This window comes from Microcebus murinus, chromosome 10, assembly GCF_040939455.1.
Source record: "Microcebus murinus isolate Inina chromosome 10, M.murinus_Inina_mat1.0, whole genome shotgun sequence".
Lineage (NCBI taxonomy): Eukaryota > Metazoa > Chordata > Mammalia > Primates > Cheirogaleidae > Microcebus > Microcebus murinus.
The window spans coordinates 61,050,669-61,077,604 of NC_134113.1; the positions used below are offsets into that span (position 1 = coordinate 61,050,669).

Sequence of the window (26,936 nt, forward strand, 5' to 3'; positions counted from 1 at the left end):
GCCCTTAACCACAATTTTTTTTTTTTTTTGAGACAGAGTCTCGCTTTGTTGCCCAGGCTAGAGTGAGTGCCGTGGCGTCAGCCTAGCTCACAGCAACCTCAAACTCCTGGGCTCAAGCAATCCTCCTGCCTCAGCCTCCCAAGTAGCTGGGACTACAGGCATTCGCCACCATGCCCGGCTAATTTTTTGTATATATATTAGTTGGCCAATTAATTTCTTTCTATTTATAGTAGAGACGGGGTCTCGCTCTTGCTCAGGCTGGTTTCGAACTCCTGACCTCGAGCAATCCGCCCGCCTCGGCCTCCCAGAGAGCTAGGATTACAGGCGTGAGCCACCGCGCCCGGCCCACAATTTTTAATCTAACAAAAATTATATTAGGAGCATGTGGGAACGGGACAGTTGCATGTGTGGTGAGGGCTAAATCATCATCTTCCAGAGTAGAAAGTCAGTAGATAATCCTTAAGACACTGATTGCCACACTAGAAAAAAATTTTTTTTCCATGGGGTCAGTGTTTTATTACAAAAATAGAATAAAAACTTAGAAATGATCCTTTCTAACTTAACAAAAAATTTGTTATTTTTTGTTGTTTTCTGTGTGTGAGTTATCTGCAATTAACCTGTCATTATTAATTGTAAGAATAAGAGAACATCAACAAGAGTTTCATGAACAAACTGCAGATACATATGCTTCACGAGGCCCTGGGCTCAAAACTAGCATGAGTTATATACAACACACATGGCAGTTAATGTGTTAAAATGGAAAAAATATAAACATGTTATTTATAGACAAGGAGGCAAATACCATAAGAATCAGCTCGATCCCCAACCTTTTCGGCACCAGGAACCAGTTTCATGGAAGACAGTTTTTCCACTGACAGGGGTAGGGTGGGGGTGGGGATGGTGAGCAATGAGGTCAGCTGTAAATAAATACAGATGATCACTCCCTACAATTACTCCTCGCTCATCTTCTGTGCAGCCTAGTTTCTAATAAGCCATGGAGGAGGGGTGATGGTGGGGGACCATGGAAAAAGAAAGCAGTTACTTCTGGGTAACAAAAAATGAGGGGAAGAGGTAGCAGCTTTTTTTTTTTTAAAGCCTAATAGAAGTACTTGATTTTGGAAACTATATGCATACATAACTGATAAAAATCACAGAACAGGCCAGGTGCGGTGGCTCACGCCTGTAATCCTAGCACTCTGGGAGGCCGAGGTGGGTGGATTGCTCAAGGTCAGGAGTTGGAAACCAGCCTGAGCAAGAGCGAGACCCCGTCTCTACTATAAATAGAAAGAAATTAATTGGCCAACTAATACACATAGAAAAAATTAGCCGGGCATGGTGGCACGTGCCTGTAGTCCCAGCTACTCGGGAGGCTGAGGCAGCAGCATTGCTTGAGCCCAGGAGTTTGAGGTTGCTGTGAGCTAGGCTGATGCCTCGGCACTCACTCTAGCCTGGGCGACAAAGTGAGACTCTGTCTCAAAAAAAAAAAAAAAAAAAAAAAAAAAATCACAGAACAAAACACAAAAAGAAAAAAAGGTCTATAGATGCCTCTGTCTTGGCTCAATAAAAAAAATAAGACTTTTTTTCTTCCTTCAGTGTTAAGGTGAAGGAAGTAGAGTGGCACCCTGGCTCTTCTTTAGAGTTTCATCCTCAGTTTTGTTTTTCATCTCTAAAGAAGAAGTAAACTGCTCCGAAGTATTTTTCCTGCCTGCCTTCTCTCCTTAACCTGATGATGAGAAAAAAGTCTGGGATTGAGAGTCAGAAAACCTGGGTTTGAGTCCTAGCTCTACCACTGAGAAACTGTGTGACCTTGGGCTAACTATTCAAGTTCTGTGAGCTCATTTTCTCCTTTGTAAAAAGAACAAGGATTGATATGAAGAACAAGTTATACAATGTATGAAAAACTCCATATAAAAGCTATTATGTTATGTGTGTATTCCTTTTGCCCAACAATGTGTGTATTGTTAAGAAGGGCAGTTTTAGTTTGTTCATTCATTCAACAAATACTGTGTACTCTCTCTGCCAGGCACTCTTCTAGGCACTTAGAATGTATCAGTAGGGATGGAAAGAGTAGCAGGTTGTAGTGGGCCTCACTGAGAAGGTGCTACTTGAGTTAAAACTTGAAAGAGGTGAAGGAACAAACTAAGTAGATATCTGGGGAAATGGGTTCTTGGCAGTGGAAACAGCTTGAGGAAGGGTCAGCCTGGCAGGAATGGAGTGAGTGCAGGGAAAGAAAGGCAGTGAGTCTGAGTGAAATGAGCAGAGAAAGGTTTTAAACAGAAGAATCAGAGAAGCTGACTTGTTTTAAAAGGATTACTCTAGCTTTTATGTTGAGAATCAATTCTAGATTCTATAGGGGCAAATTGTTAGGAGGTTTTTACATTAATTCAGATAAGAGATGCTGCTGGTAACACTGGTAGAAGTGCCTGGATTTTAGAAAGATATTATGGTAGAGCCAAAGGGATTTCCTAAGAGAACAGGTATGGGATGAGTATGGGAGTGTGACAGCAAGAGAGGAAATCAATAATAATGGTGGGAGAGAATGTAATTCTCTTTTATTTCCTTCTCTTAAATCATGACGACTTCCTAATTTAGTCTTTTAGCCAGATACTCAATTTTTTTTTGTCCTAGTAAGAATGCAACCAATTCACTTCCAAATGATTTCCAGTCAGTAATGCAGTGTCAAAGAACAGAAAGATCTACTTGCAAAAACAGTTAAAAAGTGGCTTTTCAACCTGAGTAAATTCTAAAAATTTATCTCAAAATGCTGGAGGCACCAACCTATTCTTGGTTTAGCAAACAAAACAACAAAATACATTATAAAAAGATTTCTTACTCTGTGGGAATATACCGCGCCTATATCAATCTTGTATGGATTCATTTTCTGCATCTCCTTTTCCAGATCACTTTGGCTGTTGAAGGATTGGTAGCGAATGTAAATATCATCTTTCAATGTGAATGAAAATTCACGGTGTTGAAAGTAATTCTTTATCACTGCAAAATGAGTGTACATTTTAAAGTTAATTTGGTACTTTATTCAGCTCAGGGCATTATAATTTTGACCAATGAGAAGATATTTTTAATGAGTCCCCTGTGCCCAACACTGTGCTAGAGAGATGTAAAATAAAAAGATAGGACCTAGTTCCTAATTCGAAAGGGCTTACCATTCCACATTTACTAGGGCATAGTAAAGATGAGGAAACAGATGTAGAAATATTTTAAATATGTAATGCCACCTCTCTCTCCACAGTGGGCACTAATAAATTCAGCTTTGGGAATCAGGAGAGGCTCTTCTGTCCTTGTCCCTCTGCAGCTTCATGCTACGATTTAGTAACCCCCCTTGGCACAGCTGCAGGTAAATGAAGCACTAATGTGAAACTGACCACGAAGAGGTAGGAGCAGCAGCTGATTTTTTACGGTGTGGTCTGGTTATTATATCCTCTCTCGGCCCATTTACTCCTCAGAGGTGGTGGGAAGGACTTGAGATAAAGCATGAAGGTGCCTGGCAGAAAGCCTGGAGCACAGGGAGCACTTCATACAGTCATTCTAAGGACCCCCCGCCCGGAACCTTCTCACGCTCCTTTCCCAACGCACTCCCCACCCTACTCCCCACCTCCATCACCTCCGCCGTAGTTGAGCCAGCGGTAGTACTGGGCGTAGGGAAAGAGCCTCCGGTAATAAAGTTTAAGCAGCTCGGGCAGCTCGGTGGGGTCAAACGTCTCCATTGAGCGCGGAACTAGATCTGGACTGGATTATCACAAGAATTGGCGGGAACAGCACAGGCGCACCCTCCACCACTGCGCAGGCGCATGGCCCGTCGCCCGCCGTCTTCCGGGGCCGCCGGGAATTGTAGTTCCCATTCGGTGACGGCCTGGGCTGCGGGAGCCTCAGGAGTGCGCAGTCACCTGCTCCGCTACTAGGCTCCTGTGGGCAGAAAAAGGAGGCTGTGTCCATTCCAGGAAGAGGATCTTTTCCGGAAATATGAGACCTGTAGCGTATTGAATGAGGTTGTTAAGATCAAGTAAAAAGATGTTCCATGTGAACTTTATGGATGTTTTAGAAATTAGGCCGGGCATGGTGACTCATGCCTCTAATCCTAGCACTCTGGGATGCCCAGGCAGGAGGATCATTTGAGCTCAGGAGTTCCAGACCAGACTGAGCAAGAGCGAGACCTATCTCTACTAAAAATAGAAAAAAATTAGCCAGGTGTGGTAGCGTGTGCCTGTAGTCCCAAGTACTTGGGAGGGTGAAGCAGGAAAAGGATTGCTTGAGCCCAGGAGTGTGAGGTTGCAGTGAACTGCAATGATGCTACTGCACTCTAGCCAGGGTGACAAAGCAAGACTCTGTACCCCTTACCAAAAGAAAGAAAGAAATAACAATAATCCTTTTTAAGCGATTTTGTAAATTAGTTCTTCATAGAATTACTAGGTCCAATATGTGGAAATAAATGAAGACCAACCAGATGAGAAAAGCATAGACTGTTCAGAGCTTACTACAGGATGGTAGTCAGCAGATACCATCACTTGCATTTGGTAGGGACTCAAAGGCAGGCGAAGGAGGGAGAAAGCTTTATAGTGGAAAAAAGGGAAGGCTTCAGGTATGCCCTGATTGGAGACTGTTGGCTTGGAGAAGCTGTAGGTGGACTAACTAGAAGGACGTCTTAGTCTTTTGTGATTGCTTAGCCATGCAAGTTTGGCTTTCTCTGATTGAGTCTAAATTGGAAGCTATGACAAAATTAGGGAAACTGTCCCTAATTAATAATTTTGGGCTCATTGTTACAGAGGTTATTGTTTGTCCTCCTAGACCATTACAAGTGATAGCAGTATGACTTCCTACAAATGTGACTTATAGAAGGCTGGCTTCCTGGGCTGTTTTTTTTAATTATTATTATATAAATATTTAAATATTCTTCTTTTTATTTATTTTTCTTTCTTTTGCAATAACACTCTTGAGACACTGGACTGTTTATTATAGATAAGGAGGTTGGTTTCCTGGGCAGGCTTGCTGCAAATTGTGGGTCTGAGTTCTTTTTTTATATATGATCTGGCCATTGTCTGTTTGTATATTCAGCCACTCAAAGACAACACCCAGGAATATTAAAATATGAATTAGAGAAAGCTTGCAGAATTACTGAGAGCTTTATAAGTATGAAAGAAGCCCATTTGCTATTGATGTGCAGATCTGCCAATTAGTTTTACTGTGTAATGATACTTCTCATTGTATTGTGAATTGGAATGGGCAGTCTAGTAATTACATCAGTAATGAATCACTTGAAAATCATCATTTTAATGCATTTTACTTTTACAGAAATAGTGCAAGAACACGGAGAGGCTACCATCTCTAATAAGTTAATATTAGCCTAATCCTGAAAATGATCATGGTTTCCCAACTTCTGTGATCATAGTAGTAAAAAATGGGCTCTGGGCAGATAATACTTATTTGCGTATTCTGAGAGATCTGGCTTCCTCCCTAAAACTTAGTTGATTTTCACTGCCCCTATGCATCATGTTTTGGGTAGAGTGAATTTTCTGGCTAGGAGGGTCTTCACTTTAACAATAGTAATAGGAGTGCTTTGCAGAGTGTTTTTTTCTGGAACCACATTGCCCCCTGGCCCTTTTTTTTTTTTTTTTTGAGACAGAGTCTCCCCCTGTCGCCTGGTTAGAGTGCAGTGGCATCATCATAGCTCACTGCAACTTCAAACTTCTGGGCTCAAGGAATCCTCCTGCTTCAGTCTCCTGAGTAGCTGGAACTACAGGTGTGCACAAGGACACCCAGCTGGGCTGGTCCGATGGTAGTGGGTTATCAGAACTTATTCACATTAGTGTCACTAAAGTTGGTATTCAACCCCCCACTGCTAAATTTGACTGGCTTTAAAAAAAAAAAAAAAAAAAAAAAAAAAAGGGACACCCAGCTAATTTTTCTATTTTTAGTAGAGATGGGGTCTTGCTTTTGCTCAGGCTGGTCTTGAACTCCTGAGCTTGAGTGATCCTCCCATCTTGGCCTTCCAGAGTGCTAGGATTACAGGCGTGAACCACTGCATGCGTGTGTGTGGGTCTCCCCAGGACTTTTTTTTTTTTGAGACAGAGTGTCGCTTTGTTGCCCAGGCTAGAGTGAGTGCCATGGCATCAGCCTAGCTCACAGCAACCTCAAACTCCTGGGCTCAAGCAATCTTACTGCCTCAGCCTCCCGAGTAGCTGGCACTACAGGCACGTGCCACCATGCCCGGCTAATTTTTTCTATATATATTAGTTGGCCAATTAATTTCTTTCTATTTAGAGTAGAGACGGGGTCTTGCTCTTGCTCTGGCTGGTTTCGAACTCCTGACCTCAAGCAATCTGCCACCTCTGCCTCCCAGAGTGCTAGGATTACAGGCGTGAGCCACTACGCCTGGCCTCCCCCTGGACTTTTTTTTTTTTCATGATTGGTTTTGGCCAAAATTTTTATTTAGTATTCTGTAGTTGTTTAACACACACTTAAATGGTTTTACTGGAGGAGGGGAAAGGGGAGGTTCTTGCAGATTCCCAAGGAAATGTCAGAAAGGCAAAATATGGCCAGCATTTCCATTTGTATTGGGTTTACTGGGTGAACAGCACTTTCCTTACATAAGCATTTGATCACAGGTTTTTCATATTGAGAATATTTTGATTTCAGTTTGAAGGCACCCTGGAATCCTAGAAGTAGTATACCCAAACACCCTCTAATAGCTACTTGTTTGTATAGGCAGAATGATTCATCTCTCCATTTTAGATGGCTGGATGTTTGTGGAAGATCTCAGAATTGCTTGCCTCATTTACTGGGAAAAATCAGATAGGAAGTGGCCTTTAGGGACACTTTTACTTGGAAAATTACAACACTAGTACAACAAATCTTACACATTTAACATTTGCTTGTTGAAAGCAATGCCATAAAGTCAAATAAAATTAAACATGTTTTACTTTTTTCCTCACAAGAACATAAAAATTATGGAGGGGAACTTAACAGGAAATTTTAAAAAGGTAACACAATTTTTCCTTTTAGTAGTCCTTGGGTAGTTATGATAATAGTTTCCACTTTTTGTTTGTTTCTTTGAACAGAGATTTTGGTCCAAAGTTTTGTTTGTTTCTAGTATCTGCTTCTGCCTCCCCCTCTATCAGATTGGCTTCCTCCACGGCCACCACCTCTTGGTGCTCCGCAGCTTGAACTGCTGTAGGAATCACGTGGAGGAGGGTACCCCCTTTCCATAGAAGGGGGAAGCCCTCTTTCTTGTCTGCCAACCCGATCACGACCACTTGAGTAGAGATCACTTCAGCTGCTTGAGTAACTGTCTCGACTTCCACCATATCCATCACGTGAGCTGCTGTAATCATCATAGCGACTGCTTCCACCATAAAATGGCAGGGGCCCTCGTGTAGGTGGAGCACTACGTGAGTTACCATAACTCTCATATGAATCTCTGTAGGAACAGCCACTTGGATGATCTGAATAGTTACAATCACGACCATATCCATCTCTATCACTATTGCCTCTTGATGGATAGTCATCACGTGTACTGGAATGACCATAATCACGGTAAGTATAATCTCTTGGTGGTGGTGCATAATTTCTGGTATCACAAAAACTTGGGTAATCTCTGCTTGAATAGCTGTCTTTAGTAGAATATCCATCATCTCTTGGGGACAAATAAACATCTCTACGAGAGGGCAGGGGTTCCCTTCTAGGTGGGCCTCCATAACTATCTCTTCCACGTGATACAGGAGCTCTTCTTCCCATTCCACTGCTCCTGTGAACTGGTCCTGAAGGTGCAGATCTTTTAGGAGGAGGACTCCCACTTCGTGGTGGTGGTCCTCTTTTAACTGGAGTGGTCCTCTGGAAGAACTCATGTTAAAATCCATGGAATAGCCATCATCATCCACGTGTGAGGGAGGTCCCCTGGTTCCTCCACTTCCTCCTCTTCCACTCCTAAGACCTCTTGGAGGGCCTCTGCTTCTTGGAGGTGGAGGTGGTCCACGTCTACCACCTTCAAATGATGGTTTGGTGGCTTGTTCCACTTTGATGGCTTTTCCATCTAAAGACTTTCCATTCATGTCTCGGGCTGCATCCTTAGCATCTGCTGGGCTTTCAAAGGTGACAAAAGCAAATCCTCTTGATTTGTTGGTTTCTCTGTCTTTCATTAAGAGTACTTCCACTATTCGTCCATATTTGTCAATACTGCTTCAAAGGCTTTCTCATTTGTTTCTGTATTAAGCCCATCAATGAAGAGCTTTCCTGGGCGATCTGCTTCAACCATTTTTTTCCCCGGTGAGTCGGAGGTGTGACGATGGTTTCAAGCTCCTAAGAGCTCACTGACAGGGATTCCTAGCAGCTTAGCACGAGCGGCGGCTGCCGGGCTCAAGGACGGAACACAGAAGCCGCTAGCACTACTGTGCAACTCCCCTGGACTTCTTAATGGAGGTTTCTCAGCTTCCTTGTTGCTGATTTAGGAACTAACGTTTTTTGGAGTTTGTCGTTAGAAGTCTGCTATTTAAATTCCAGGACCCCTAAGGAGGGCAGCACTTTAAGCAGCTAAGACATAAGTGGAGAGAGCAAAGTAAGTTATACTGAGTTCCTACTATATGCTTGCTTTGATCTGAATATTTGTATCCTCCCAAAATTTATATGTTGAAATGTAATCACCAATTGATGGTATTAGGAGGTGGGGACTTTGGGAAGTGATTAGCTCATAAGGTCTCTGCCCTCCTGAATGGGAGTTTATACAAGTGGTCCCAGAGAGCTACCTTCTCCTTCTACACATGAAGACACAGCTAGAAGGGGCCATCTAGGAACCAGCAAAGAGGCCCTTACCAGACACTGAATCTGCTGGCACTTCAATCTTGGACTCCTAGCCTCCAGAACTATGAGAAATAAATTTGTTTTGTTTATAAATCAGCTAGTTTGTTGTATTTTGTTATACCAGTCTGAACAGACTAAGACAATGCTCAATTTACTTAACATTAGTTTTCTTATCAGAAAAAAGGGAATAATAATATATTAGCTAGCATTTACAGGCGTACTTCAGAGATATTGCAGGTTTAGTTCCAGACCACTGCGATAAACTGAATATTGCAATAACATGAGTCATACAAATTTTTTTTGTTTTCCAGTGCATATTAAAAGTTATGTTTAGGCCGGGCACGGTGGCTCACGCCTGTAATCCTAGCACTCTGGGAGGCAGAGGCGGGCGGATTGCTCGAGGTCAGGAGTTCAAAACCAGCCTGAGCAAGAGCGAGACCCTGTCTCTACTATAAATAGAAAGAAATTAATTGGCCAACTAATATATATAGAAAAAATTAGCCGGGCATGGTGGCACATGCCTGTAGTCCCAGCTACTCGGGAGGCTGAGGCAGGAGGATTGCTTGAGCCCAGGAGTTTGAGGTTGCTGTGAGCTAGGCTGACGCCATGGCACTCACTGTAGCCTGGGCAACAAAGTGAGACTCTGTCTCAAAAAAAAAAAAAAAAAAAAAGTTATGTTTATACTATACTATATAGTCTGTTAAGTGTACCATAGCATTACGTCTAAAAAGGTACATACCTTAATTAAAAAACACTTTATTGCCGGGCGTGGTGGCTCATGCCTGTAATCCTAGCACTCTGGGAGGCCGAGGTGGGCGGATTGCTCCAGGTCAAGAGTTCGAAACCAGCCTGAGCAAGAGCGAAACCCCGTCTCTACTATAAATAGAAAGAAATTAATTGGCCAACTAATATATGTAGAAAAAATTAGCCGGAAATGGTGGCACATGCCTGTAGTCCAGCTACTTGGGAGACAGAGGCAGGAGGATTGCTTGAGCCCAGGAGTTTGAGGTTGCTGTGAGCTAGGCTGACGCCATGGCACTCTAGCCTGGGCAACAAAGTGAGACTCTGTCTCAAAAAAACCCCACAAAAAACCAAAAAACCTACTTTATTGCTAAAACGTGCTGATGATCATGTGAGCCTTCAGAGAGTTATAATCTTTTTGCTGGTGGGAGGGTCTTGCCTTCATGTTGATGGCTGCTGACTGGTCAAGATGGTGGTTGCTGAAGGTTGGGGTGGTTGTGGAAATTTCTTAAAATAAGACAACAGTGAAGTTTGCCACATCAGTTGACTGTTTGTAGTATGTGATGCTGTTTGCTAGCACTTTTTTTTTGAGACACAGACTCACCTTGTTGCCCTGGCTAGAGTGTGGTAGGGTCCTCATAGCTCACTGTGACCTCAAACTCCTGGTCTCAGGCCATCCTCCTGCCTCAGCCTCCCAAGCAGCTGGGACTATAGGCATGTGCCACCATGCCCTGCTAATTTTTCTTTTCTTTTCTTTTCTTTTTTTTTTTTTTTAGAGAGAAGGGGGTCTCACTCTCACTCATGATGGTATTGAACTCCTGACCTCAAATGATCCTCCCTCCTTGGCCTCCTAGAGTGCTAGGATGATAGGGATGAGCCACCATGCCTGGCCTATTTGACAGCACTTTATCCGCAGAAGAACTTCTTTCAAAGTCAGAATCAATCCTCTCAAACCCTGCTGCTTCTTTATCAACTAAGTTTATGTAATATTCTAAATCCTTTGTTATCATTTTAACAATGATCACAGCATCTTCACCAGGAGTAGATTCTATCTCAAGAAACCACTTTCTTTGCTCATCCCTAAGAAGTAACTCATTTGTTCAAGTTTTATCATGAGACTGTAGCAATTTAGTCACATCTTTAGGCTCTACTTCTAATTCTAGTTCTCTTACTATTTCCACCACATCTACAGAAGTCTTGAACGCCTCAAAGTCATCCATGAGGGTTGGAATCAACTTCTTCCAAGCTCCTGTTAATGTTGATATTTTGCTACCTCCCATGAATCATGAGTATTCTCTTTTTTTTTTGAGACAGAGTCTCGCTTTTGTTGCCCAAGCTAGAGTGAGGGCAGTGGCATCAGCCTAGCTCACATCAACCTCAAACTCCTGGGCTCAAGCGATCCTCCTGCCTCAGCCTCCCAAGTAGCTGGGACTACAGGCATGCGCCACCATGCCCGGCTAATTTTTTCTATATATATTAGTTGGCCAATTAATTTCTTTCTATTTATAGTAGAGACAGGGTCTTGCTCTTGCTCAGGCTGGTTTCGAACTCCTGACCTGGAGCTATCCTCCCGACTCGGCCTCCCAGAGTGCTAGGATTACAGGCGTGAGCCACCGCGCCCAGCCAATCATGAGTATTCTTAATGGCATCTAGAATGGTGACTTCTTTCCAGATGGTTTTGAACTTACTTTGCACAGATTTATCAGAGGAATCATTATCTATGGCAGCTATAGCTGTATGTAATGTACTTTTCTTAAATAGTAATACTTGAAAGTCAAAATTACTCCTTGATCCATGGGCTACAGAAAGAATGTTGTGTTAGCAGAAGTGAAAACATTAATCCCCTTGTATATCTCCATCAGAGCTCTTGGGTGACCAGGTGCATTGTCAACGAATAGGAATATTTTGAAAGGAATCTTTCTCTGAGGAGTAAGTCTCAACCGTGGGTTTAAAATAGTAAATCATGCTGTAAATACATGTGCTGTCATTCAGGCTTTGTTGTTCCATTTATACAGCCCAGGCAGAATAGATGCAGCATAACTATTAAGGGCCCTAGGACTTTTGGAATGGTAAATGAGCATCGGCTTAAAGTCACCAGCTGGATAAACCGGTAACAAGAGAGTCAACTTGTCCTGTGAAGCTTTAAAGCCAGGTGTTAACTTCTCTCTAGCTATGAAAGGCCTAGATGGCATCTTCTTCCAACTGAAGGCTGTTTCATCTACATTGAAAATCTGTTGTTTAGTGTAGCCACCTTCATCAGTGATTTTAGCTAGATCTTTTGGATAACTTGTTGCAGCTTTTACATCAGCACTTGCTGCTTTACCTTGCACTTTTATGTTATGGAGACAGCTTTCCTTAAGCTTCATGAACCATCCTCTGCTACTTTCGGAATTTTCTTCTGCAGTTTGCTCACCCCTCTCAGCCTCTATGGAATTGAGGAGAGTTAGGGCCTTGGTTTGATTTAGGCTTTGGCTTAAGAGAATGTTGTAGCTGGTTTGATCTTCTATCTAGACCACTAAAACTTGCTCCACAAATGAAAGTCATAAAGATGAGAGAGCATTTAGTGGGAAGAGGTGTCTATGTTTATGCTGAAAATTAAAGGAGTTCTATCGTTTATTGTGTGAATATTTAAATAATTTTAATAGCTTTTGAAATTTCTTTTTACTTAGGTAACTGATAATGATAAAAAGAAAATACATTAAACAAAGACAAATGAGCAATATCTCTCACACATCTGCTTTTTCACTTTTATGGCTTACAAAATTGAGGGCATACTGGGATCCAGGCTGTTATTTACTACCTCAAATCAGTGGATGATTGCTATTCTTTCACTACATTTTAGTTATAAAGATCTAGCATAAGATTGAGTGAAATACATCTCAATAATTCTCTGGTGAAAATGGGCTTGTCTTAATGTTCAACTGCTTTGGTTTGAGCTCCCTTGCAGAACTCATATCCCTGTGAAAGTACAGCTGCCACCAATCTATGTACTACATTTTAAATTCATCTTTCCTGCCCTGAATTTACTGATCTTTTTTTTTTTTTTGAGACAGAGTCTCGCTTTGATGCCCAGGCTACAGTGAGTGCCATGGCATCAGCCTAGCTCACAGCAACCTCAAACTCCTGGGCTCAAGTGATCCTGCTGTCTCAGCCTCCTGAGTAGCTGGGACTACAGGCATGTGCCACGATGCCCGGCTAATTTTTTCTATATATATGTTAGTTGGCAAATTAATTTCTTTCTATTTATAGTAGAGACGGGGTCTCGCTCTTGCTCAGGCTGGTTTCGAACTCCTGACTTGGAGCAATCCGCCCGCCTCGGCCTCCCAGAGTGCTAGGATTACAGGCATGAGCCACCGCGCCTGGCCTGATCTTTAACAACAAACTGCATTGTGTTTTGGGTCTCTCCATCTGACCTGTACACTTGAAGAATATGTGCAAGAAAGCATAAAAACAGAATAAACCAAAATTCTAGAAAAACACAATTCTAAAATGATTGTATATTTCAATGTATGCAACAATAAATTATTTATTCAAAATCCCCCCCCCCCAAATTTGCTCCATATCAGCAATAAGGTTGTTTTATTTTGTTATCATTCTTGTGTTTGTTCACTGGAGTAGCATTTTTTTTTTTTTTTTTTTTTTTTTTTTTTTTTTGAGACAGAGTCTCGCTTTACTGCCCAGGCTAGAGTGAGTGCCATGGTGTCAGCCTAGCTCACAGCAACCTCAATCTCCGGGCTCAAGCAATCCTGCTGCCTCAGCCTCCCGAGTAGCTGGGACTACAGGCATGCACCACCATGCCCGGCTGTGTTTTTCTATATATATTAGTTGGCCAATTAATTTCTTTCTATTTTTAGTAGAGACGGGGTCTCGCTCTTGCTCAGGCTGGTTTCGAACTCCTGACCTGGAGCAATCCGCCCGCCTCGGCCTCCCAGAGAGCTAGGATTACAGGCGTGAGCCACCGCGCCCGGCCTGGAGTAGCATTTTTAATTTCCTTCAAAAACTTTTCCTTTGCATTCACAACTTGGCTAATGGCTTGGCACAAGAGGCCTATGTTTTGGCCTATTTAGGCTTTTGATACACCTTCCTCACTAAACTTAATCATTTCTAGCTTATGATTTAAAGTGAGAGATGTATGACACTTCCTCTCATTTGAGCACTCAAAGGCCACTATAAGGCTATTAAGTGGCCTAATTGCAATACTGTTGTCTCAGGGAATAGAGAGGCCTGAGGAGAGGGAGAGAAGCTTGGGGTGGGGAAGTGAGGGGAAGTCAAAACATATACAACATTTATGGATTAAGTTCACAGTCTCATGTAAGCACAGTTCATGATGTGTCAAATCAATTACAATGGTAACATCAAAGTAACATCACAGATCACCATAACAGATATAATAATGATAAAAAAGTTGGAGGCCGGGCTCAGTGGTTCACACCTGTAATCCTAGCACTATGGGAAGCTGAGGCAGGAGGATTGCTCAAGGTCAGGAGTTCGAGACCTGCCTGAGCAAGAGCGAGACCCCGTCTCTACTAAAAATAGAAAGAAATTAGCTGTACGACTAAAACTATATGGAAAAAATTAGCCAGGCATGATGGTGCATGCCTACAGTCCCAGCTACTCAGGAGGCTGAGGCAGGAGGATCGCTTGAGTCCAGGAGTTTGAGGTTGCTGTGAGCTAGGCTGATGCCATGGCACTCCAGCCCTGGTAACAGAGTGAGACTCTGTCCCAGAAAAAAACATGCAATATCTGTGAAGTGCAATAAAGCAAAGCTGGAAAAAAGGAGGTATGCCTGTATATAGCTTCTGATATACTATCTTTCCATGTTTTTTTGAAGACTTGGACCATTTTAAGCATTTATTTCTCATAAGAACTCTATGTGGTAGGTACCAATATTATCCTTACTTTACAGAGGAGAAATATGCAGAGAACTTAAGTAATTTGTCCGAGGTCATATAGCTAGTATGTAGGAGAGACATTAAGTGGGGGATCAGACCTCCTGACTCCAGAGTCTGTGCGTTTGACCCCTACGCTACATACTGTATCTCTATAAAGGGTCATTGTGAGAGTTAAATGAGATAAAACTAAGGAGTTTTATCTCTCACACATAATGCATAGTCCAGAACCACTCAATGTGAGAAAGCTATTTATTCTTTAAAAGTACTCTGGCATAGAGGCCTTTATCCCAAGTGCCACTGGGAGGCAGTATTGCCATTTGGTTTGTTTCCCCTTGTGATTTCATAAATGGCTAAAACACTTTTCTCCTGCAAGTCTTAAGGTATGTGGCTCAACCATCCTCTTTAGCCTTTTTGGTATATCTGTTAGTCCTAAGTCTCTCTCACCATGTTTTCTGCAGAGTTGGAAACCTACCTCATGGACTTCCCTTGTAGCTTAACTCCTATTATTATCTAGATTCTTTTTTTTTTTTTTTTTTGAGACAGCGTCTCACTTTGTTGCCCAGGCTAGAGTGAGTGCCATGGCGTCAGCCTAGCTCACAGCAACCTCAAACTCCTGGGCTCAAGCAATTCTGCTGCCTCAGCCTCCCGAGTAACTGGGACTATAGGCATGCACCACCATGCCCGACTCATTTTTTCTATATATATTAGTTAGCCAATTAATTTCTTTCTATTTATAGTAGAGACGGGGTCTCGCTCCTGCTCAGGCTGGTTTTGAACTCCTGAACTGAAACGATCTGCCCGCCTCGGCCTCCCAGAGTGCTAGGATTACAGGCGTGAGCCACTGCGCCCGGCCTATTATCTAGATTCTTTTAGCATCTAAAAGGATGATCTATTCTGTAAAGGTATGTTTAATTCTGTCATTCTTTAATTCATTAATTTATTCCACAAATAATGAACATATGTGTTGGACACTTAGGTAGGCTCTGGGGAAAAAATTAATGACATGATTTCTGCTACTGAGAAAGTTATAGTCTATTAGGAGCAATAGACACAAATAAAAAAGTGTAATGAATGAAGTGTTATAGATGCATTTTTAACTTGACTGTCTATTGGCACCAGCACGTTCCTTAAGACTTGGCTAAGATTGATACAGGGAACATAGGCACAAAAGTATAAATGGCATGGCACTTTTAGGAAATTGCCAAGAGTTCCATATCTGCTTCAAAATAGGTATGTGCAGTGTAAAAAAAAAAAAAAGAAAAGAAAAAGAAAGAAAAGAAAAGAAGAAAAAAATGTAAAAAAAGATATTACAAAAAAAAGCTCTGTTTCATATGGACAGAGCTCAGACTTCAAGGGAAGGCGTAGTGAGAGATAGGGCTATGGGGCAAACCATGGCCAGAGCATGGCATGCCAAACTAATGAGTGTGGAAATAAAAACTATTCATCTCTCACATTTATTCATCTTTGGTTAAAACAAAAATAAAATACTGATCATATCAATATTTGATGAGCGGCCTCGGGAATAAAAATCTTGTTGAAACAGGTAAGTTCCTTAAAAATTTGATATATTCTTGTGCTAGTTATTTTCCCTTTCATTAATATAAGAGAAAATTAGAGAATATGTTCTGTTGACACAGTAGCATAATAAACAATGGGAGATTAGGTGGGGCCAACATCATATTTCAGTATAAATATGATAGATTCTGTCTCTTGTTATTATAAACTATTGAAAAGTTGCAGAGAGTGCCATCATATTTGCTTAATGCCAAAGTTTTAGTTTGATCTCACAGGAATATTTCCTCTACCCATAAAGCATGTGATGATCTCAAAGCCAATAAAAGGTGCTCCAGGAGATTGTCATTGTTCTTTAATCTTTATAATGGGTTTGATATAGGAAATCGAATTTTTTAAACCTAAACTGCAAATTAACCTACCAGACTTTTGCTAAGTAATCTGCAAATATACATATTACATAGGTTCTCCTGTGAGTCATAAAGCTACATACTCTTTGGGTGTAGCTTTCCCTTGTAGACTGCTTGAAATAAAGGATTGGCACATTCACATCAAAACACAGTATCAGGCCGGGCGCTGTGGCTCACGCCTGTAATCCTAGCTCTTGGGAGGCCGAGGCGGGCGGATTGCTCAAGGTCAGGAGTTCAAAACCAGCCTGAGCAAGAGCGAGACCCCGTCTCTACTATAAATAGAAAGAAATTAATTGGCCAACTGATATATATATAAAAAATTAGCCGGGCATGGTGGCGCATGCCTGTAGTCCCAGCTACCCGGGAGGCTGAGGCAGAAGGATCACTCGAGCCCAGGAGTTTGAGGTTGCTGTGAGCTAGGCTGATGCCATGGCACTCACTCTAGCCTGGGCAACAAAGCGAGACTCTGTCTCAAAAAACAAAACAAAACAAAACAAAAAAACAACACAGTATCAGTACGAAGCACAATTAGCAAACAGAAAACCCCCCCCCAACATCAAGACTTGTTCCTTTGCAGAAATTTGGACTTTTCTGAGGACAATGGGAGCCATGGAACAGTTTTTTTTTTTTTTTTTTTTTTAAAAACAGAGTCTCAGGCCGGGCGCTGTGGCTCATGCCTGTAATCCTAGCACTCTGGGAGGCTGAGGCGGGTGGATTGCTCGAGGTCAGGAGTTCGAAACCAGCCTGAGCAAGAGCGAGACCCCCGTCTCTACTATAAATAGAAAGAAATTAATTGGCCAACTAATATATGTAGAAAAAATTAGCCAGGCATGGTGGTGCATGCCTCTAGTCCCAGCTACTCAGGAGCCTGAGGCAGCAGGATCGCTTGAGCCCAGGAGTTTGAGGTTGCTGTGAGCTAGGCTGATGCCAAGGCACTCACTCTAGCCTGGGCAACAAAGCGAGACTCTGTCTCAAAAAAAAGAAAAACAAAAACAAATAAAACAGAGTCTCGCTCTGTTGCCCAGGCTAGAGTGCTGTGGCGTCAGCCTAGCTCACAGCAACCTCAAACTCCTGGGCTCAAGCGATCCTTCTGCCTTAGCCTCTCGAGTAGCTGGGACTACAGGCATGCACCACCATGCCTTGCTAATTTTTTTTTCCTATATATTTTTAGTTGGCCAATTAATTTCTTTCTATTTTCTTAGTAGAGATGGGGTCTCATTCTTGCTCAGGCTGGTTTTGAACTCCTGACCTTGAGCAATCCTCCCACCTCGGCCTCCCAGAGTGCTAGGATTACAGGTGTGAGCCACTGCACCCGGCACATAGAAGGGTTTTAAGCAGGGGAGAAATATAAGAAAGGTTGTGTGTTAGAAATAAACTCTGGAGCCTTGTGGAGGGAAAATGGAAGGTTAGAGAGCAACCAGAGGTAGAGCAATCCTAGGAGACTGTTGCTGGAATCCAGGTGAGAAATACTCATGGCCGAACTAAGGGAGTAAAGTGGAGATAGAAGTAATACAACGGACTTAATGACTTAAGGAGGTAGAATTAATATTGACTGGACATGAGGGATGAGGAAGGGGTTTAGGATGATTCCCAGGTTTCAGACTTGGGCAACTGGATAGAAGGGGATTGTCTGGGACCTAATAGGCACTTATTAAATTTGTTGAGTATTTGTTGAATACATTAAAATGAGGAGAGACTGAGCACAGTGGTTCATGCTTGTAATCCTAGCACTTTGGGAGGTTGAGACAGAAGGAGGGCTTGCGGTCAAAAGTTCGAGGCCAGCCTGAGCAACATAGCAAGACCCTGTCTCTACAAAAAATAAAAAAAATATAGCTGGACATAGTGGAGCACACCTGTAGTCCCAGCTACTTGGGAAGCTGAGGCAGGAGGATTGCTTGAGCCTAGGAATTTGACCTTGCTGTGAGCTATGATGATGCCACTGCACTCTGGCCCGGGTGACAAAGCTAGACTCTGTCTCAATAAATAAATAAATAAGGAGAAGGACCAGAGTGCAGTGAATCATCATTATTTTAGCTTTGAACATGTTGAGTTTGAGGTACTGATGTGATACTCCCTGAACACCTTGTGTTTTTCTTTCATGGCCCTCATCACAGTGTGTAACTGTATAATATATTTACAATGTGTATGTATTCATTTGTGAGAATATATGTTTAATGTCTTTTCCCTGCTAAGACTGTAAATTCTAAGAGTTCAAATATCATGTCTATTTTACTTACCTGTATTATCTCCAGTAAGTAGTTCAGGGCCCAGCCCACGGTAGGACACTATGTTTCTGGAATGAATGGATGAATCCAGGTGGCAGATGTCCAACAGGCAATTGGGTATAAGGGGCTGGATTTTGTAATATTGATGCATTTTTCAATGTTTGGTTTGTTGTATACAAACCCTGGAGGAAGGAATACTGCACAGGGAGGCCAAGAAGAATCTGAACAGACAGGCCTTGCATTTCTACATGGCTGTGAATCATGACTGTCCAATGAAGGCCCAAGGGGGTAGGGCTCTGAGAATTTCTGGTTAGCTGAACATGAGGAGGCTTATAGGATGGTGAAAAAGAACTCATCCACCTGCTGGGAGGGTGGCACACCCCAACTCCACAGGCACAGGAGCTTCTGTGCTCAGAACCCTTCCAGACTTTGTCCCATGTGTCTCTTCATCTGGCAGTTTATCTGTATCCTTTAAGATAGCTTTTTGTTTGTTTGTTAATTTTAATTTTTTCTGTCACCTCAAGTTAAGCCATAAAATATCCTTTGTAATAAACTGGTAAACCTAAGTGTTTCCCTGATTTCTGTGTGTTTCTCTAGCAAATTAATTAGACCTAAAGAGGGGGTGGTGGGAATTCCAACTTGAAGCCAGTTGGTTAGAAGTTCCAGGGGCCTGGAATTGTGACTGGTGGGAAGGAGGTAGATAGCATCAGAACTGATCTGAATTGGAAGACACCCAGCTGGTGTCTGTCACAGAACTGCTTGCTTGGTGTATGGGGGACAAATTCCCACACATTTGGTCACAGAAGTTTTTTATGATGATTTTTGTTGCTATTGAGGGACAGAATAGGAAAAGCATTTTGAGTCTGTGTGTGTCTTTTACACCAATATTAACACTCCCAGTCACATCTGTTTATTAATACTTTTTTTTTTTTTTTTTTTTATAGAGACGGGGTCTCGCTATGTTGCCCAGGCTGGAGTGCAGTGGCTATTCACAGGCGCGATCCCACTACTGATCAGCACGGGAGTTTTGACCTGCTCCGTTTATTAATACTTTTATACATATGTGTCTTTTCATAAACAATATATGAAACTTTTTTTTGCATTTAAAAATGTATTTAAATGGAACCATACTTTACATATGTAAATAGAATCACACTATAGGTACTGTTCTACTAATTGTAATTTTTTGCTATATATTATAGTATATTTTTAAACCTCTTTTATAGAATTTATTATATTGTATTAGTTTCCTGATGGCAGGGTTTTTCTTTCTTAATTGTCTGTATTAGCTTTCGCATCATTCCTTGTACTTGACAGGCATTCAAAGTGTTAACACAGAATGGGATTATGGGCAATTTTTAATTTTCTGTGAACTTTTCTATATTTTTGAAGTTTTTACAGCTACTATTTTTGAAATGACAAAAAATTCAATAATTTTTTCCTATAAACATTTTCCAAGCTGCAGAGCCAGGAGCCCAGTTGTTATTGGAAAGAATGGTCAATATCTAATGGGGCTTCCTCTCTAAGTGTGTGGCTTTCTGTAGTTTGGGTAACCTATAATGGCATGAAGTTCTTCTTCATGATGTGTTTGTGATGTGGTTGCCAGGTTTTACTAAAGGATCTTACTGTGACTCCTCACAATATATAAAATGAAAAATGGGCAAAGGACATGAATAGGCATTTCACCAAGGAGACATACAAATGGCTACTGAGCACATGAAAGGATCCCCAGCATCATTAGTTATCAGGCAAATGCAAATCAAAACCACAGTGAGATATCACTTCATACCAACTCAGATGGCTAAAATTAAAAAGACAGATAATAAGAAGTGTTGGTGAGCATGTGGGGGAAATTGGAACCCTTATACACTGCTGGTGGGAATTAAAAATGGTGCAGCCTCTTTGGAAAACAGTTTGGCAATTCTTCAAAATGTTAAAAATAGAGTTACCATTTGACCCAGCAATTCCACTCCTAGGGTATGTACCCGGGAGAACTGAAAACATGTGTTCACACAAAAACCTATACATGAATATTCATATCAGCATTATTCATAATAGCACAAAAAAGTAGAAATAACTGAAATGTCTGTCACCTGGTGAATGGATAGCTAACAAAATGTGGACTAGCTATACAATGGAATATAATTCAGACATAAAAAGGAATGAAATACTGATATATGCTACAACATAGATGAACCTTGAAAACATCATGATAAACAAAAGAAGCTAGTCACAAAAGGCCACACATGCTGTGTGATTCCATTTTTATGAAATGTCCAGAATAGGCAAATCCATACACATGGAAAGTAGATTTGTGGTTGCCAGGGGTGGAGGTGGTAGGAGGAGGAAGGAATGAGAAGTGACTGCTAAGAAGCATGGGGTGATAAAAGTGTTCTGAAACTAGATAGTGATGATCATTATATAACAGAGTAAAGGTCTGAAAAAGGTCAACAAAATGTTTTACAAGTTGTCTCTTTAAACGCCTCACCCTTTTTGGGAATTAAAACCTGTATTCCTTCCTGAGGCCAGTAATCAAAGGGGCAGAAAAATGTTCTTTGCTGTTTGTTTCCTAGTACTTTAAACCACAGGAGATGGCTCAACAGAATTGTGCAAGGGTCACAAGATCATTGTCACTGGAGATGAGGCCCACGGAAACCACCAATTATAGTTAAACAACAATAGCCTGAGACACTGGTCAGGTAGACCCGAGCCCACCCTAGCAGAAAATCCCACTTGTAAAAAGCCTTGTTCTTCTGCTTAAAGACAGGATGGCAGTCTTTGAGATGCTAGTCTACCACCCTTCTCATTTGCCAGCAAATTAATAATCTTCTCTTTTCTTTTCCTCAAACCACTTGTCTTCATTCTTTTTTCTCATTGATTTGGACTTGGGAACAAATATGGAACTTTTGGTAAAAAAATTTGGCATCCCTCAGTGGCTCAATGATGCCCCAGTGGAACAGCACCTGTGATCAACTGCTGCCATGGCTGGAAGAGGCAGGAAGCAGCCCCGGGGTCAGTAGGAGCATTGTCTTTTCAGGGTGAGAGAGTGAGAGACCACTCCAGCAGCTGCAGGAACTTGTTTAGCTCTGGGGAACTCCCATCTCTCCCTCCCCTCACCCCCTAATTAGATACAATGCCTCACAGCCTGACCCTCGCTGAAGAAAAGGAAATGGGTTTGGGAAGAGTCACTATGCCTTGGCCTTTTAGGTGGGTCCCCTGGTGTGCACACTAAGACCCTTGATTCCACCCATTTGGGGAAGGTTATTAACCTTCCAGCCACGTGGTAGGGCATTTGTGGTGCTGTAGGTGTGGAAGCCATGGTTGAGTGGGTGGAGGAAACCTGGGACTTCATCCCCTTCGGGTTACGAGAGCTCAGTTCTCTTTGTGTAGTTCCCATTTGTTTGGCAGGCCTTGGCATTGAGATTGTTTGCATTAGGAATTCCCTGTACCATCTACTTGTCAACTTGTGTTTGTTGTTGCTGTTTTTGAGTTTTGTTTCAACATGGGAGGCTCCGTTTCTATTCCATCTGAAAGTCCCTTGGGGAGAATCTTGGCTGAATGGCCAACTTATAGCTATAAACTTATGTCTAAAAATAGAATGGTGTGGGGGAGGGAGGGCATGGGCAATATACATAACCTTAACATTTGTACCCCCATAATATGCTGAAATAATAATAATAAAAAAGAGAATAGTGTTTTATTGTAATACTCCTTGGCCAATGTGTTGGAATGTGAGGAGAAGTGGCTGTTGAATGGGACCTTAAAGTATTATACTATCTTATAACTGGAATTATTTTGTCAAAGTTCAGGTAAATGGGATGAGATCCCGTATGTACAATCTTTCATGCAATTGCATAATAAAGAGGCTGAAAGCTCTGGGACAAAATTGGGAAGGCATTAACCAGGTTGAATCTCATGAACCCTTTCAATCCAAATCTTGCAGAACCCTCTCCACCACTGCTGGATCCAAAGCTGGTGGAAGAACTCCTGGTTGAGGAGGGCACAGTTGTCCCGGCCCGAGGAACATTTTGTTATTTGTGGGGTCAAGGGGGACCGTGCCTGAAAGAGATGGGCGAGAGAAAGGAATGAGACCAAGCAAAGGGTTGTCAAGGTCTACTTTACTTGGATTTTTTGTAGGTTTTATAAGTATACAGAAACAAGGAAGTAGAAACAGAAAAATAGAGTGGGGTGACGATGAGTCTTGGGTTTGGGCTAATCAGCCCCAATCAGCGTCTTATCGGTATCCTGTTTGTGACTGGTTACTCATCTCCAACCTGGCAGGTGGCTGGGAACAATTGCAGTTAGCACACATTGGAGCATTCCGTGGTCAGCACGTCATGGAATGCATTTTTTTTGGAGCTATAGCTGGAATTTTCTAGGGCGAAGCCCGTGTGTAGGACGAGTCATAGGGGAGTTGAGGGTCTTTGAGGGTCTTTACCTCCAATATCTCCCCCTCTCTTTATTAATATGAGGGAGATTTATATAGGTTGGTGGAGAGCCTGTCTTAGGCTATGCGATGGGCTTCCGCGACCAGCACCCCAAATATAAGATTGGGCGATTAACGTGAAGGTGAGGCCTCTGTTTTAGGCTATGTAGGTAGCATCCAGCTTTGGCACTTTTGATTATGAAGTGTGCCCCCGGGCATGGACCTACAATATTCCCGTCATGGAGTCACCTCACTGTCGGCGGGGTGTGCATCTGGTACACGGCATCGCGATAATCCCGTCATGGGCGTCTCCACAGCCTTTGGAACCAACTGCGTTCTATGTCTGAGGCAAGGTTTGAGAAATTTAGACCTTTAGTGGGTGTATTGGGAGACTCTCCATGGAGGTCTTTTTTGGAGCCTCTTTGTTTTAGCCGTTGGTAAAACACGGAGACCGATTTTTGTGTGGCTGCATCTACCTGTGACTTGACAAAATCATTTAGTTTTTTGAATGCCCAAGGCCCAAAGGTGAGAAGCAACAGAAAACCTACAAGCGGCCCTAAGACACTGGGAAGCAATGTGGATAGTCAGGGGGATGTAGAAAACCAATTTTGATATCATGCTTTATTTTTTTTTTTTTTTGTTTTTTCCTATCTTTTAGGCTTTGTCTGACTCTTTTAATGCTATTTTTTACCAGACCTGTTTTGTCTGTGTAGAAGCAACATTTTTTTTTAAGTGCTGCGCACAAACCTCTCTCTTGGAGGAACACTAAGTCTAGGCCTTTTTTATTTTGCAACACTACCTCAGAAAGAGAATCGAGGGATTTTTTGAGATATTTTAGGCCCTGCTGTAGCTCTCGGAGATCGTTATCGATGGCAGCAGAGAGCTGCAGGTATTGCTGGTTGGAGGTGACTAGAGAGGCTATGCTTGTTCCAGCTCTTGTGGCACCAAGGCCTAGAACAACTGTGACTGTTATGGCCGTGATGGGCTCTCTCTTTTTTCGGGGCATTGTGGTGCCGCGCTTTTAAAATTTGAGCAATTTGTCAGCAGGACGTATAGTGAGTCTGGGGAAGAGCATGACTAACACACAATATTCTCTATGCTCAAGAAATGTTGTAGTGACTATATATGGGGTAAGGCCAGAAGAACAAGCAAAATAAGAGGTGTTAGATGCCTGAATATACTGAAAGATGGAGTCGACAGTAATTGACTGATTGTATATATTTTTTAAGGGTGTGGGGGGAAGCATTTTTGGGCTAAGAAGGCAAAGGCCTAGGCCTGTGATTTGGCTGAGTGTCAGGCCACCATGGGTCTCTAGGCCCCATCTGAGTTTGCTGGTGTCGTTAGTAAATAATGGTTTACCAAATGTAGCGACACCTTCATAGAAGGGAGGCCAGGGGGAGTAGCATACCCAACACTCTTGATATTTTGAATTGTTGGCCTCTCCGATGGTCCTGATAGAGGCGTTGACTAGGGTGAGAATTAGTTTTGCAGAGGAGGGGGGCCCCTCGGGCAGGGTAGGTTGGTATAGGGAGGTGCTAAACGGAAAAGGGGACACAGCTGGGGAGGAGGGTAGGCCCCTGGAGGGACCGCGAGGTCGAGGTGGGTGTAGGACGTGGTTAGGACCTATTGCAACCATAGGACCTCTGGGGAGGCTTTTAATTAATTTGATTTTAAATGTGAGACTAATGTCTTTTTTTTTTTTTTGGAGACAGAGTCTCGCTTTGTTGTCCAGGCTAGAGTGAGTGCCATGGCGTCAGCCTAGCTCACAGCAACCTCAAACTCCTGGGCTCCAGTGATCCTTCTGCCTCAGCCTCCCGGGTAGCTGGGACTACAGGCATGCGCCACCATGCCCGGCTAATTTTTTATATATATATCAGTTGGCCAATTAATTTCTTTCTATTTATAGTAGAGACGGGGTCTCGCTCTTGCTCAGGCTGGTTTTGAACTCCTGACCTTGAGCAATCCGCCCGCCTCGGCCTCCCAAGAGCTAGGATTACAGGCGTGAGCCACAGCGCCCGGCCTTAATGTCTTTTTTAGATATGTAAAGTCTAAGTCCCCATTTAAATCCTCTGGACTGATTTCAGGAAGCCTTTTTTTTAGCTTTGGTGAATGAAATTAACAGGGGGTTGCACCACTGGTTGTTATATTGAGGATCAGTGGGTGGTTGTGGGGCGTAAGGGGACGAAGGAGCTTGACGGAGAAACCGCTTTTTGACGGTGATATAATCCCAGGAAGAGGAGGGATTCCAGTAGGGATCACCGGTGGTCTCACAGCCCCAGGAAGCACAAAAGAGGTCAGGGGCGTAACCACATTGGTAGTTGTTGGTGTGAGGTCGATGGGTCCCTGGGCAAATATAAAAGTCTTCATATCTCGTCGCAGAGCGTCCGGCTCCCGAGGAGCAAAGGCCTGGGGAGGAGTCAGTCGTTGGAGGAGCTGGCTGAGGGGCGTAAAGTGCAGGAAGGCCCCACCCATGGTCTTTAGCCCCAAGAGCTAATACGCATAGGTCGACTTTTAATGGATCCCATGGTATAACGGCGGAGAGACGTGAGGAGGAATTAACAACGTCTCCTGCCTCATTAATTACCTGCCATGTATAGTTGTAGATCTGATGGATGTTGGTTGTGATGGTGCTCTTGATCACGACCAGAACCAGGCACAGGAGGGGCAGTGTCTTTTTTTGGGGAGTCATTGTATTTCTGGAAGAGAACAGAATCAAGAATTCTTTTCAGGGGGTTCCCTGGGTGGATTATATAACTTAATCGTTCTCTCTGGTAGCCATCTGGCGTTTTTTGCCTGGGTATCATAGATACAGGCATGTCCCTTTCCCCATATGAGGACGGGGTCAGGCCCCAACCATTTGCCGGTAAGCGGCTCTTTCCATAAGGCCTGTGCATAAGTATCTTTGGTGGATGGATGCCAAAGGCGGTCGGCGGCTGTTTTATCGGCGGTGTCAAAGGTGAGAAAATTTAAAATGAACAGGGCATGATTAAGCAGGGTCTTGGAATTACCTGTCAAAGGGTATAAAATTCCTCCTCCTGATTGTAGTTTGGAGAGTGTATTTTTTAATGTCTGATGAGCTCTTTTTACAATACCTTGGCCCTGAGGGTTGTATGGAATGCCTGTAATATGCTTAATGCCTAGCTGAGCACAAAAACTTTTGAAATTGGAGCTGACATATCCTGGGCCATTGTCAGTCTTAATAACTTTAGGCTGAGGGAGGGAGGTGAGACAGGCTATAACATGACTAATAATGTGGCGGGTGGCTTCGCCTGTTTGTAGGGAAGCAAAGATAAATCCACTGCAAGTGTCTACAGAGACATGTACATATTTAAGCTTTTTAAAAGAGGAGTAATGAGTGACATTCATTTGCCAGAGCTCCCCAGGGATTAGGCTGCGAGGGTTGACTCCTAGGTGTGGTTCAGGGAGAAGGGTAAAACAGGCCTTGCATTGGCGGACGATCTCTCTGGCTTGTTCCCAAGTAATGGAGAATTTAAGTCTGAGGGTATGGGCATTGAGATGGTGTAAATCATGAGCTTGGCGTGCAGCGCAAACAGGATCAACAGTGATAGTGTGGACTGCACCTGCAACTCGGGTTGCCTGATCAACAAGATTATTTCCAGCGACTAGAGGCCCAGGAAGGTCAGTGTGGGTGCGAATATGGCCTATGAAAAAGGGCGCAGAACGGGAGTGAATGAGTCCTTGTAGTTGCTGGAACATTTGAGTGGTATTGTTGGAGGGCCGAATATGAGGCACAGTTTCTAAAGTGGCGACAGCATGAGCAATATAAGAACTATCAGTATACAAGTTAAATGGTGACTGATCTACGTGTTTGAAGGCTGCGACTAAGGCTGCTAACTCAACGAGCTGAGCAGAGGAGAATCTGGTGGGAAAACTGCGGATCTGGCCATTAATGCTATAGGCTGCG

The 26,936-nt window shown here is 42.8% G+C and overlaps 2 protein-coding genes and 1 pseudogene across 2 annotated transcripts in view; all 3 read right to left on the reverse strand.

The window, feature by feature from the left end:
- Window positions 1-3,795, reverse strand: part of PRIM1 (DNA primase subunit 1) — a 28,270-nt gene extending 24,475 nt beyond the window's left edge. Inside the window, exons 1-2 of the mRNA XM_020287553.2 lie at window positions 3,620-3,795; window positions 2,834-2,991 (exon numbers count right to left, since the gene is read on the reverse strand). Of these exons, the coding sequence (XP_020143142.1) occupies window positions 2,834-2,991; window positions 3,620-3,722 (261 nt within the window). The 5' untranslated portion in view covers window positions 3,723-3,795. The remainder of the gene's footprint in view (window positions 1-2,833; window positions 2,992-3,619) is intronic.
- ATP5F1B (ATP synthase F1 subunit beta) overlaps window positions 1-26,936 on the reverse strand; it is a 247,805-nt gene that overhangs the window by 104,162 nt on the left and 116,707 nt on the right. The window lies entirely within an intron of this gene.
- Window positions 6,913-8,393, reverse strand: LOC105865562 (RNA-binding motif protein, X chromosome-like; annotated as a pseudogene).